This window comes from Pipistrellus kuhlii, unplaced genomic scaffold (genome assembly GCF_014108245.1).
Source record: "Pipistrellus kuhlii isolate mPipKuh1 unplaced genomic scaffold, mPipKuh1.p scaffold_m20_p_5, whole genome shotgun sequence".
NCBI lineage: Eukaryota > Metazoa > Chordata > Mammalia > Chiroptera > Vespertilionidae > Pipistrellus > Pipistrellus kuhlii.
In genome coordinates, this window is record NW_023425551.1 from 24,080,750 (window position 1) to 24,095,067 (window position 14,318).

General features: G+C 39.1%; 1 protein-coding gene across 1 annotated transcript in view; it reads left to right on the forward strand.

Moving 5' to 3' along the window:
* UTRN (utrophin) overlaps positions 1-14,318 on the forward strand; it is a 341,169-nt gene that overhangs the window by 98,914 nt on the left and 227,937 nt on the right. The window contains 6 exon segments of the mRNA XM_045572887.1: positions 5,255-5,347; positions 6,781-6,858; positions 7,176-7,268; positions 9,613-9,785; positions 12,126-12,241; positions 13,129-13,289. Of these exon segments, the coding sequence (XP_045428843.1) occupies positions 5,255-5,347; positions 6,781-6,858; positions 7,176-7,268; positions 9,613-9,785; positions 12,126-12,241; positions 13,129-13,289 (714 nt within the window).

The following is a 14,318-nucleotide window of genomic DNA, read 5'->3' on the forward strand; positions in this document are numbered from 1 at the left end:
CAAAGAAAGAGGTACTTTATTTACCTTTACGCTATCGCTGTCAATGCCATACCAATGCCTCGCCCGGGTACCACGGAAGCCCATCTTTTTAGGAACCACATTCTTCAAACGTCTTCATGGCTTTGCCACGTGTGCATACTTGGAATCAGCTGTGTTGTCTATTTGTCTATTCAGTCTGCCTACAGACCTTGCCTGATGTGGATATGGAGCTGGGGTTTACTCAGCCAGCAGCCCTTGCCTGGTTATTTGTCCATGGAGTCCTCACGTGGCCCTGCCTCTGGCTGCCAGGTGTGTGAGCCCTACATGAGGGTCCTCACCATTCCAGTTTTATGAGCACTGTCTCAGTGACTACTTACCAAAATCAAGGTAACAATTCTGTTCCTTGCTGAGTGACTCTAGATGCCCTGAAAGATACATGTGATGTAGCTTGTGTTTTGTAGCATACTGTCATTCTTAGGGTACATGCACATTCTTTGATTTGATTCCTCCGTGAACAGTGTAAATCATTGCTCTGTAGGTAACGTGGCGTTAGTGTGATCCCCCAGCCATCTGTTTTTCTTGTTTCCCTTTTTCTCCTTCCTTTTCTTCGCTCCCTCTCTCCTTCCATGCAAGCTTCTAAATGGAATCTTAAGATCTTGTGGTGACTACCATGAATTTTTAAGGGCGAATTAAAAATTAAACCCTGTACTCTCTAATTCTTTAAGTGACCATACCACATCTTGCTAGTTTTCCTTGGTCAAGGTGTTAAAAGACTTTAGGCATTTCATGGAACTCATTACGCTTTCAGTCAAAAGCTATGCTGTGTTCATTCTTTCACCAGATCATACAGTCTTCATTTCATGGGTTAAGCTACACATTTTATAATTGTGATGAACCTGAATTGCATCAGTTTACTTAATCTGGCATAAAGGGAGTGCAGAGAAGTACAGGGAAAAAGGGGATCCAGGGGGAGGCGACCAGAGCTGGTCACTTGCAGCTTCTGTCTCTGGAATCATACAGTGTTGTTGCCCTTTTTATTTTTTAAGGTTAAATGTGACTCGAGGCTTGTCTGTGCTCCACGTTCAAGATTGTTTCTATTACTCTATGTTTTTTGGGAAACTATGGAAACCCTGTCATATGAATGGGGAGGGCGACCTGAACTTGGCATTTCTGCAAGGCCAGGCACAAAGGAGGTTTTCGCCAAATATTTGATTGAATTATTAAACTGTCAGAGAAATCTCTGCAAATACGTTTTGTAAAGAACAAAAAAATCTAAATTAAGAGGTTAACTGTCTGGAAGAATGCTTTTATTTTTATTAAACGATGACTTCTGACATTCCCAAACTGTTTCTCAGGGCGGGTCCCGGTGAGAGCCTTTGAAAGCACCAGCTCTGCTTGAAAGCCGTGAGCTTGAGTTCATTCAAATGTGATGTACATATACCTTGTTGCCCTCTTTGGGAAGTCATGGCGTGTAACTTCCTCTGTTCTCTGCTCCCGACTGATGAAATATTTCCTTCTCTGTATGTTGCAGTTTTGTGATCTTATAATTTTAGTTGCAATTTAGCACAGACTTGGAGGACCTGGGTTCAGAACCATATTCTGTGGTTTCACATCCAGGTTCTGACTCTCAGTTGTCATCTCTACTTCTTAGTGTCCTTACCTTAAAATCTAACTTAATAATACAGTAATGTGCAAATTAACCATCACTCTGCTAAATAAGCCATGTCCACCAGCCAATCAGGACAAGTATGCAAATAGACCCAACAAAGATGGCGGTTAATTTGCATATCAAGGCAGTGTAGAAAGAAGCGATACCTGTAGAAGGGAGCTAAGTTGTGGAGAAGCAAGTGGGGCGGTGGAGAAAGGAGGAAAGCAGGCTAGGTAGTACCGCAGCAGGAAGCTCTATTGCAGGAATCTTCCTGCAACGGGCCACTAGTACTATTATAAAGAAACAAATACTGCAAGTAAATAATACAGCCAAATCTCTGTAAATCTCATAGAACATGTCTGAGTGAAATGGAAGAACATTGCATGCTTCCACTCTCTGTTTTGGTATGGCTCACGAGCTAAAAATGTTTTATATTTTTATGTGGTTGTAAAGAATCAGAAGAATAAATATTTTGTGACACATGGACGGTATATGAAATTCAAATTTCAGAACCCACAAATAAAGTTTATTGGAACCGAGTCATCATTCCAACCAGGTTACTTGTTTATATGATGACAGTGGCTGTTTCCACATTACAGCTGGATAGAGAAGTTTCAGTAGAGATCAGCCCCTTGGCCAGCAGCACTAACCTGGGTACTCACTGGACCTTTACAAAAGACATTTTCTGATTCCTGCCATAGGGCACAAATCACTGAATCACCACGTCTGCCGATGTTACTCTCCAGGTTGTAGATAGAACTTCCTGTTAGGCTTAGGTTGTTTTTTCCCAATCCACATCTTGGACAAATTGTGCTTGTTGGGGATATGTAGTGTTATGTATTGATTGGCCATATGTGGGGTGAGTATGGCTATGCTTTTGTGTAATTTTGAAACACAGATTTGGATTTGTATGAGCATTGCTACGTTCCCAGAGGAAAGTCACATGTTGTATTTGTTCTCTTTGGCCGTCCTGCACGTGGTTCTCCTGAAGTTCGCAGATGGGAGTGAGTACACACTGATAGTACCATCCTTGGGGGTGGTGTGAGAAAGTACTACGATAAGTTGACAGCACAAAACATATTTCTTATTGATTGCCAACAATATTTATCTGAAATTTTGAAATAGAATGAAGAAAGAGTTGTTATTATGGTACCGTTTCTGTGTCTAAAGAAAATAAAGGCATTGGCTGACCTTGTGTGAGTGAGTGGCTTCTAGAAAGACAGGATTGGGTCTCAGTCATCTTTTTTGCAACAGAATGCTCCACAGGGAAACTTTCTCAAAATTTGTTTAGTAAATGAATGAATGAATGCATGGTATACGAGAGAGATAAAAAGAGTGTCTCATTCAGAAAAATTAATGCTGTTTCTTAGTTAACGCCTCCCACTTTACCGTTGAGTTGCAGTTGAGGTTAAGGAGGAATCCAGTGAGTGTTCTGCAGAATTATGCCATCTCATGGTGCATACCTAAAGCACAGGTGTGCTCTTGTGTCAGCACATTTAGTCTTGAATGGGATGTACCTTTCGTGAATTTAGGACCTGGAAGATATTTCTCAATGAATTGACACTACCATGTACTCAGGTTCAGAGCTTGCTTTTACATTTCTTCCTGGAATAAATAAGTACTTATTTGTTTTATCCATCCTTTCAGTCATTATTGAAATTTTATGGCACCTTTATGCCAGTAGAAATATTAAAGTTAGGAGTTTATGAGATGAATGACAATATCTACTTATTGAACATCTGTCATCTTAGCTGTATTTTTGTTTATTAAATTCTCATGCAAGGATATGTTTTACCAATTTAGAGAGAAGGGGAGGGGGGAGGGAGAAGGAAGGGAGAGGGAGAAGGAGAGGGAGAGGGAAAGAGAGAGAGAGAGAGGGGAGAGAGAGAGAGAGAGAGAGAGAGAGAGAGAGAGAGAGAGAGAGAGAGAGAGGCAGTGATCTGTATGCACCCCTATTGAGGATTGAACCAGCAACCTAGCTATGTGTCCTGACAGGGATGGAACCTGCAGATTTTCAGTGCACAGTGTGTGCTCCAACCAATTGAGCCACACTGATTGTTTATTTTTAATAGATGAGCAAATAAACACAGAAAAACAAGTAACTTGCCAGAGTTATACGGTGGGTAAGAAAAGCTTTTCTTGTTTATAGTGAGATTTGATGGGCATTCATAATTAGTTGTTACATTACAGATATTTGCATGTATTTTATTTTATATTATGCTGTTTTATATTACCTTGCTTATACCTGGAAAGTGAATTTGAAAAAGGTTCAATGCTGCCTGGACCTTATCATCATTATTTCCTACTATCCTTCCTGTGCTTAGATTGCCCTGTTTGTTTCTCCCATGAACTTGACCTCTATTCTTGTCTCTTCACTCTGAGACCATGGTTGTTCACCTGCCCGTGAGACGGAATATGATTATTTGGTGGCAGGTTGCTGAAGTGCACTTTGGTTGGTGGAGGAAGGGGAAGTCAGAGGCTGCAGGTAAGGAGGCCACTTCTGGCCTTTGCTTTCCCTGAGAGCAGCTGGGGGGCTTTACTGTGCAGGAGACTTCCCTTGCTCCTGAGATACTTCTGCCTCTGGACCGTCTCCTGCATCATGCGAATCTGTTTGTTATTGCAGTCCGGGGAGATAATCTTTGTGTCCCCGACACCATCGCTGCTCAGGAAAATGAGAACTGGGAAGTGAAGAGTAGCTTTATTTAAATACAAATGAGTCATAGTTTATTTTTTACTGATTCTATGATGAAAACTTGGCCATACTTCCCCTCACTTAAGAGTATTTAGAGCATATGGAAAAGCCGCATGTTAGAAATTGTTTGTTGACTGACGGTTGCACGTCATTAAGAAATGTAATGAATGAAGAGGAGAGGTAAAGATGATACATGTGAAGTTTCTGGAAACCTCAGACGTCTCCCCCTCTCCTCCTCCATTTCAAGCTCAGAGGAAAATTTTGCTTCATATGACATTATGCATATGTTTTTTAAAGTGAAAAGGGAAGAAAAAAATAATTATTGCTTATAAAATATATTTATTACTGAAAGCATCTAGGACTATTGAGAGGATGAGAGTTTAAGAATCCTATAAGCTTTGTGATGGAAAACACTGAACCGATACTGAGCTTCCACACAGAGCTCAAAGCATGTTAATCATTCAGTATTGAAATAGCTAGCAATACAGACCTAGCACCCAAGAGCTGAAATTCATGCTCGCATAATGGAAATGCAAACAGACATTCTCCTACCGTGAACGTAAGGGCAGTGATGGACTGAGGACCTGCATACTTTTCATTGGCCTCTGCACCCAGGTGTTTGGAGGTTCATTTACATTTTCACTGTATCTTCTTATTCCTTCTCAGGACCATATACCATCATCATCAAGGCATAGTGACATCAACCACAGCTTTATTTGCTCCCTTTCTAGGAGATAATGCACTTTAAATCCTTCAGCTCACAACATTTGTGATGACATTTCAACGTTCTCTATGTTTGTATTTGTTCTTTTTATACAAGGCAAAGCTGAATAGTCAGATGATCATTAGAAAAAAATAAACCATTCATTTGCCTGCCAGGCATGTATGGAATTTTTGCGGCTGCATTAAGTGGTATTTTACTGTTTCTTATGCAGAGTGGGAAGCCGCCCATCAGCGATATGTTCACAGACCTCAAAGATGGAAGGAAGCTGCTGGATCTTCTGGAAGGCCTCACGGGAGCATCGCTGGTGAGAGGCGTCAGCCTAGGGAACCAGGCCCAGGCATTGCCTGTCTCCCAGCGTTAGTGGTACTTGAGGACCCACTGGGGCTGCTCAAAATGTAAAAGCTGAAATACAGATGTTAAAAAAAAAGTGTTTCAATGAACGTTTCGATAGAGCAATATTCAGGTTTCCTGGGAGGGTGCTATATGTTTATCAAAGATAAAATGACTCAAATGTTTGTTCTTGGACAGCACAGTAGAGAATTATAAAGAAGAATGGAAAAGTAAAGCGGTCACAATGTTTTGAATAGCAGAGCATATAAAAACACGGTTCAATGTTATTTAACAAATATTAAAACAAGGCTGTTCAAATTATGATATTTATTTATTTATTTTTTAAAAAAATATATTTTATTTACTTTTTTTTTTTTACAAAGAGAAAGAGAGAGGGACAAAGTTAGAAACATCAGTGAGAGGGAATCATCGATCAGCTGCCTTTTGCATACCCCCTACTGGGGATGTGCCTGCAACCAAGGTACATGCCCTTGAGGAATCGAACCTGGGACCTCCCAGTCTGTAGGCCGATGCTCTATCCACTGAGCCAAACCAGTTTTTGCAATGAGATTTATTTTTATTCAAATTTTCAGTATTATTTTATTTTTCCATCAAATCCCACTCTATTACTTTATGTGCAAGGCACTGTACACTTTCCCAGAAATAGCTCTGCTAATGAAGAGGATGCAGTTTTATGAATACAGACTTGAACACCGGAGGTAGAATTAGTATAAGAGGAATAGAGAGATGCACTCCCAAATATGAATTCCTTTCTTACCAAAGTGTGGGGTGCTACACTCTCCCTTTTGCCTTCCCGATGGTAGGTAGGCCTGTTGAATTGGCTGATCCCTCTCTCAGACAAGATTCCCTGGCCAGTGAGGCAGGAAGAAGCCTCCCAGATCACCTTTCCCCAGTGGCAATTCCTGCCTTCCCAGTGGGCCCTTGCAATGCTGGCTGGAACCTGGGATAGTGCCCCTGAGTCCCCCTGCTCTGTCTGCATTTGTGAAGTGTGGATGTAATGCGATTTCTATACTTCCTTCACCCAGACTGATTTAGAGAAAAGAAGCTCTGTCCCCCAAATTGGTCTGTGCCTTAGAATCACTGGGGAATTCTAACAATTCCAAACCTGCACTGCATCCGACTCACTAGGTTAGAGAGGCACTGGTATTTTTGGAAGCACCCGGGGAGGGTTCAGTGTCCAGGCAAGCTAGGGAATGACTGCCTTAATGTGCTAGATTGGGGAAGTTTTCTCCTTCAGCACCAGCCCCCACATGGCCTGACAAGCAGCCAGAGCTTCCCGCATAGAGGGGTCTCCATGCCGAGCTGTTGTGTTCTGTCAGTCTCAGTGTTGTTTTTGGTCAGGCTGTGGAGGGACTGTCTCAATTGATGTTGTGTTTTGTTTTCCAGCCGAAGGAACGTGGCTCCACAAGGGTGCATGCTTTAAATAAAGTCAGCAGAGTTCTGCATGTTTTGCATCAGAACAATATAAGTTGGTCAGGTGATGGGGCCCCATGGGTGCCATCTGGATTATTTACTGTTGAAACCAGCCACCTGCTCTGTGCATGGACCTCCGCTCCTTTATGGAAACATTTTCCTATGAGTGAAGGAGTAGTCACTCTTTTTCTTATTAATGATTTAGGGTAAAAAGAACACATTTTTTTTTTTTGATATATAAGTTTACCTGATTTCTCTGATCATTCACATGTATGGCTGTCTAGATGTGCTCAACCAAAACCCTCAGCTTCCGTGGAGAACTTGTCTTATTTTCTTTATCTAACCTTTATTCTCTCTTATTGTGTCAGGTGGATTTGGTGAATATCGCAGGAACTGACATTGTAGATGGAAACCGCAAGCTGACACTGGGTTTGCTGTGGAGCATCATTTTGCACTGGCAGGTGGGGGATTTTCACTTATTACTGGGCATTGGAAATGTGTCCTTTGTGTATTCGTTTCTTAGCTCTGCATCACAGAGCACCACAAACCGGGTGGCTTCAACAACAGAAGTTATTTTCTCCCAATTCTGGAGGCTACAAATCTGAGATCAACGTGTCAACAATGATTTTTTTTTTTCCTGCAGCCTCTTTCCTGGGCTTGTGGGTCCTTTTTCCCTCTGAATCCACATGGTCTTCCCTCTGTGTATGTCATATCCTAATCTTTGCTTCTGATGCCAAGAAACTAGTCATATTGGATGAGACCCCTCCGCTCCATATTATCTCCACTTACCTTAATTACCTCTTTCAAGACTCTCTAAATACAGTCACATTACAAGGTACTGGGGGATAGGACTTCAACATAGAATTTTGTGGAGGGCACAGTTCAATGCCTAACTGCCTAACCGTTTGGAATGAAAGAAACTGACAAACTGCTCTATTTTCCTAGCCTAGACAAAAAGAAGATGCCTTTTTAAAATATTGAATTTAAAAATTTCAGACATCAAAACCTTGCTAAAATAGCTTAAAGAATTTCCAGGTACTGTTACTCAGATTCCCCAAAGGTTAACAATTGTCTATATTTGTGTTTTCTCTTTTTCTCTTTGCCTAAATACTTCAGTGTGTATTTTCTGAAAACAAATTGTTCTCCTAAAATCAAGGAATTCTCTTACATAACTACTATATATTAACATAATATAAAATGTGTATGATAACATTAATAGTTCTAACATACTTACCATGTCTCTTTTATCTCTTTAATCCAGAATAGTTTCTGAGTGTTTGTGTTTTATGATATTGTCAATTTTGAGGAGCGCTAGACTGTTATTTTGTAGAATCTCCCTTTCTGTGGGTTTGGCTGATATTTTCTCATGATTAGATTCAGGTTATTCATTTTGGGCAGGCATGCCACAAAAGTGACGTTGATTTTTTCTCAGTGCACTCACCTGGAAGCACACACTGTCCGTTAGGCTTGTTCTGGCAGAGTGAACGTTCATTGTTTGGGTAATGTGGTATCTGCCTATGCCTCTACCAAACGTGACTGCCCTATGTTATTAAAAAATGTCTTGTGAGATATACTTGAGACTGTGTAAATATTCAGCTACTTATCAAATCTTCCCAATTAGTTTTAAGATCCATTCATAATTTTTAGCTGATCAGTTATTATTATGATGCTTGGCCAAAAGTAAATTTCTAATGTCATTGTTCCTTTTATATTGTAAGGAAGGGCGTCCCCTTGTCTCTTTTTTATCTGTTTATCCATCTACTTTTTTATTCATTCAATCTACATGCAGTGTACACTCAAGGATTTTTACGTATTTAATAGGCTGTAATTTTTTGCTATTATTCTTTACTAGAGGCCTGGTGCATGAAAATTCGTGCACTGTGGGTGGAGGAGGGGGGTCTCTCAGCCCAGCCTGCCTCCTCTCATGGTCTGGGAGCCCTAAGGGGATGTCCTACTCATGGCTTAGACCTGCTCCCCATTGGTCTAAGCTGCAGTCTGGCCTTACTGTGTGAGAGGCAATCAGGCCAATCAGGGGAGGTGCTGCCCCCATCAGCACGTTGTTGCTGTCACTGCTGGCCACAGCCACCTGCCCTTAGCCCTTGCAGCTGCTGCAGCTGCTGACTGCCCTCAGCGCTTGCAGCCACCCCTCTATGCTTTGTCCATAAGGACGTCTGGAAGGACATCCAGAAGACATCTGTCTATCCAGTCTAATTAGCATATTACCCTTTTATGAAAATAGATTTGACGCTTAAAGTACACTAAATTTGGCCCATGTGATTGACCCCCCCTTAAATCAGCTGTGTCATTTTGACATATGCATATCATTCTTTGAGCACTTCCTTAAAACACATGTATTTCTTTAGAATAATACTGTGCAATATTAGTTCTTGATTATAATCAGGAAAGTTACTTCATTCTTTGATTTTGCATTCAGTCAAAAAAGTCTTCCTTGCATCCTTATCTTTTGTAGAAAATCAAAACAGTTGCTTTTCTATCAAAAGTTCTTTGTAAATGTATAGTATTAAAATATTACTCTTTTAGGGATTATGAAAGTAATGTTTATTGTAACTGAATCTAATATGAGTATTGTTAAGATACAGAAAGTATGGTAATGTATAATGGTGAAGTAAAAAATCACCTTCTAAATTCTAGTACTTCAAAATGATCGCTGTTTAAAGGGAAATTTGAAATAAATTGAATCACCAGTGACCTGATCCCTATGGTTAAGTAATGAAATAGTTCTCATTCAAGGACTCGATCCCAGTAGCTGCTTTACGTCATAGGCGGACATGGTTTCTCTGGCAGGTGAAAGATGTCATGAAGGGCATCATGTTAGCCTTGCAGCAGACAAACAAGGAAAAGATCCTGCTGAGCTGGGTGCGCCTGTCCACCAGGCCATACAGCCAAGTCAATGTCCTCAACCTCACTACCATCTGGGCAGACGGGCTCGCCTTTAACGCCCTGCTCCACCGACATAAGTGAGAATGACTCTCCTTAGTTGTGGACTTTCCAGATGTGTATCTCCTCCCTCCCTCCCTCACTGCTCCTCCCTAAAGCCCCTCCCCACTAGCCCTGCTGTCCTTTCTGTACACGTCCTACCAAAATATTAAGAAAAGTGAAATCATGGAAAAAATCTAACCACCAAGTCTTTATTCTGTGGACTTAAATGGCACAGCACAGCCACAGCTGCTTCTACATATTCATAAGTTAAAACATGTAAAATGATTCACATAGTTCAGTCCCACTCATTCAGCACTAATCAGAAATATATGCAAAGAATTGTGCTAGTGTCCATTCTTATACCAAAGGGAAAGTTCTGTAATTCAGTGCAGTCCCGACTTATTATACAAAATTATTTTTTTTCATGAAATTTATAAACAGATTCTAAATATATGAAAGACCAAAAGCCCATGAAGAGCCAGTACAATTGTGAAACAGAACTAGGCTGAAGTACTTCTCAAACAGAAACCAAAAGTAATGATGAAGCTACATTAATTAAAACTATGGTGCTATAAATAAGTACGCTAATTTAATTACGGGCTGAACCATATGAAATTGCCAGTGCTTGACTGTTATTTTGACATGTAACAATGGCAGTTTCTATATCAACCTAACAGAATTAAGGACTCAGAAATAGCTCCATCCTGATATATAACTGAACTGATTGCTATTAAAATAGATGGTATGGGACAACTGGTTACCCATATGTAAGTAACTGAGTTGGATCTTTACCTCACCTTCCCCACAAATAAATTTCAGATGCATCAAGGATTTAAATGTGAAAGGTGAAATTTCTTATATGTTTTATTGCCATTTTAAATAATTTATTGTTTCAAGTTTTGTTTCCTGTATATGCTGTGCTTATAATATATAATTGATACCACTACATCTTAGATCTAGAAACTTGTTAAAATTTTAAAAATTAAGTTTGTTTCTGCAGACTTAACGCATTTTTGGTAGACCATCCATTGATTATAATAGTCCCCTCCTCTCCCCTTCCCTTCACCCTCTTCCTCTTCCCTCTCCTCCCCTCCCCTTCTCTTTTTCCCCCTGTTCATTTGTGCCTTGCCTTTCAATACAATATTGATTTGAATTGGTAATAATGAGAAGAATATTTTGTTCTTGAAAATGAAGGGCATGTTTTTAATGTTTTACAATAATAATGATATTTGCTGTAGCTTTTTTTGAGATATATAATTAAAATTTGGTTAGAGAACCTCCACACCCAATCTTTTTCACTGTATCAGTTTAGAGAGGTTAACTGTTCCTACTTGGATAAGACATGTAGTCAGAAAACTTGAGTTTTAGCCTAAACTTTTTTCCACTAACTACCTAATTGGTTCAATAAGTGTGTTTGTAGTACTTTTCCTGTGTTAGGCTCAGGTTGTATAACAGAGAAAAAAGGCAAACACCCCTATCTCCTTGGGGTTTATGTGCAATTAGAGGGAGGCAGACAATAAAGAAAGAATAGGAAATGTGAGTTGTGTAGCAGAAAGCTGTGGTAAACATGCTGAAGAGAAGTGTAGCTGGCAAGAGGGGGGCCAGTGGGTGCAGGGTGTGAGTAGGAATAGTAATAGGAGAGGAAGTCTGAAAGGAATCAGGGGTGGAGTGGGCGAGGCAATCCCAGGAAGTAGGTGAGTGTAGGATGCAATAACAGATGGAGTACACAAAAATGATCAACTTTTGTGTAAGTCAGCACACAAAATGTCCAGTTTTTAGGATTAAAAGAAAATCTAGATAGACATGAAATACTAAGCAATGTAAAATGGAGAGGGTGAATGGAGGGTAATTCTCTCAGGACTTTTGGTTTTGGAATATCCTGTGTAAGCTGGATTTTCCACTCTGCTAATATTGGTCTTTCAATAAGAGAATTAATTCATTAGTATTAATGGTGGTAATTGATGTATTTAGGTTAATTTTTCATTTTTTTAACCTATTTATTTTGAGCTTTTTATTTCTTTTTCTATATCTTTTTTCTTTTTATCTTATATTAATAGGTTCATCCTCCTCTTATTTTTCTTTTACTATTTGGAAAGTATTATATACTGTTTTTAATCTTCTAGTGATTACCCTAGAAAATTTAATAGGTATGTTTAGCCAATACAGGAAACTTAGAATAGTTTATCCATTGTTTTTATTTTTATAAGTTACTTTAAAGTAATATATATTTGACAAAGTTTTAGTATATAAAGTTAAACTTTTTAATTTAAACTCACAAACAAAATAATCTAAAACTGCAATGTGTTAGATTATAACAATGACCACTTCATTTCCACATGTGTTGTCTTCAATGTATTTTATTTGTGTGGTATTTTCAGACCTGATCTCTTCAGCTGAGATAGAGTTTTCAAGATGTCCCCTACTGAGAGACTTGAACATGCATTCAGCCAGGCTCAAATGTACTTTGGAATTGAAAAGCTGTTAGATCCTGAAGGTATTGTGCAGTGCTTAAGTTTAAACTTGATTTTGCTGCACAATTTTGGATATTCGAAGAGCAGTGATATTTGTTGTTGTGGTTTGTTATTTTAGGAGGAATTATGAGAACTGAGCAGTGTTCTTTCGTTTGAAACATGGTGCAAGCCATTTTATCGCCGTTATCGGAACTTTTGTACTTAACAATTTGTAGGATCCTGTAGGAGGAAATTTAATTACCTCATTGGCGAATAGTTATTTGATACCAGCAGAAGAGTTAAAGTTTTAAGAAAATATAATTATTAGATAACCAATTCAGTATTTGGTTTAATTTTACTGAAATGCAGTTTTATACTAGTACTACAGGCCAGGTACAAGAAATTTATGCACAGGGAGGGTGGGGAGGTGAAGGGAAGGGGTGTCCCTTAGCCCAGCCTGCACCCTCTCCAATCTGGGACCCCTTGGGGGATGTCTGACTGCTGGGATCAGGCCTCAACCAGCATTCGGACATCTCTCTCTCAATCTGGGACTGCTGGCTCCTAACTGCTCACCTGTATATGATGTGAAAACTTTAGTTACAAATGTTGTGGAATTTAATTCTAGACTTACTTTTATAATGTTAATAAAATCTGGCATTATCTTAAATGTCAGCGTATCTTTGAGCATTTGGGAAAAGCTTATAGGGAAGAATTTAAAGAAATAAGATACTGAACAAAATTAAGAAAGTGTCTATGCCTTGTCTCTTCTATCATTATATGAAGCATAAACTTAATGAGCTATGGTACTGCAAAAATTATATAATAGTATTGTTTATGGGTGCTGAGAATAGTTATTTTATATTTGCTACTGAGCTGTTCACATATTTTGTACATCTAATTTAAGCTGGTCTTTATTTCCTTCCCCTTTTAGATGTTGCTGTTCAGCTTCCTGACAAGAAATCCATAATTATGTATTTAACATCTTTGTTTGAGGTGCTACCTCAGCAAGTCACCATAGATGCCATCCGTGAAGTAGAGACTCTCCCAAGGAAATACAGGAAAGAATGTGAAGAAGGAGATATTAATATTCAGGTAAAGGTAAATTTTTATTGAAATGTTTGACTGGCTGTCTTTCTTATCTCTTAGTTACCAGATAAAAACACTTTTAGAAGATTTTTTTCTTTCCTTGTAAAAGAATGTTTTTATTAATTTTATAGAGAGAGGAAGGGAGGGAGAGAAAGAGAAACATTGATTGGCTGCCTCCTACTGGAGACTGTGCCCCAAACCCAGTCATGTGCCCTAACCAAAAATCAAACTGATGACCTCTTGGTGCATAGGGCCAACGCTCCACCAACTGAGCAGCAATGGCCAGGGCAGAGGATTTTTTTCTTGACTGAGAACATCTTGGCTTGTCCACTTGCATATGCCTTGGAAGTTCAATTTATCAGTTAGCATGCTGTCACATGTGTGTATCAGAAAACCATAACTCAACTGATTTCTTAAGAAGAAATGCACTGCTTCACACAATAAGGGGGCCCTGCTGCATGATTTGCTGAAGAAGCAGTGATTTCCCATCATTTGGTCACCATCTTCATCAGTGTCATTTTGTATGACAGATGGTTTCTCTCATGTCAGCTTTGCTTTGTTCTAAGTACTAGTTTTCTTTTTCTGCTTTTCATTTCGTCTTTAGCAAAAGGATTTTTACCATTATATTTTCACAAGGGCTATCAAAATACAAGGTTTATTTTTTCTTTCATTTAGAAGGAATTACAATATGTTACTCAGTGGGTTTTTCACTTAAAGATTTATAATACTTTTACTCATTAGGATAAAGATTCATTTTTTAAAATAAAGTCATGAATTTTTCTTCCTGAATTATCCTGCCCTGAATTAATACATATTTAATGTCTGTGGGATATAATCTAACTGGTTCTCTGAATTCATAAAATGAGAGAGTTTTAACAGTTCGGTAAGACCTTAAAATGTCATTCAGTCAAACGTTTCAGCAAACAAGAGATACACATGAATTTCAAAATGATAAGAAATATATTTTAGAGAGACAGAAGCATGGAGTTTGAAGCTTAAATTATATTCCTGTTCCTGCTTTTTGTGATTTGTTTC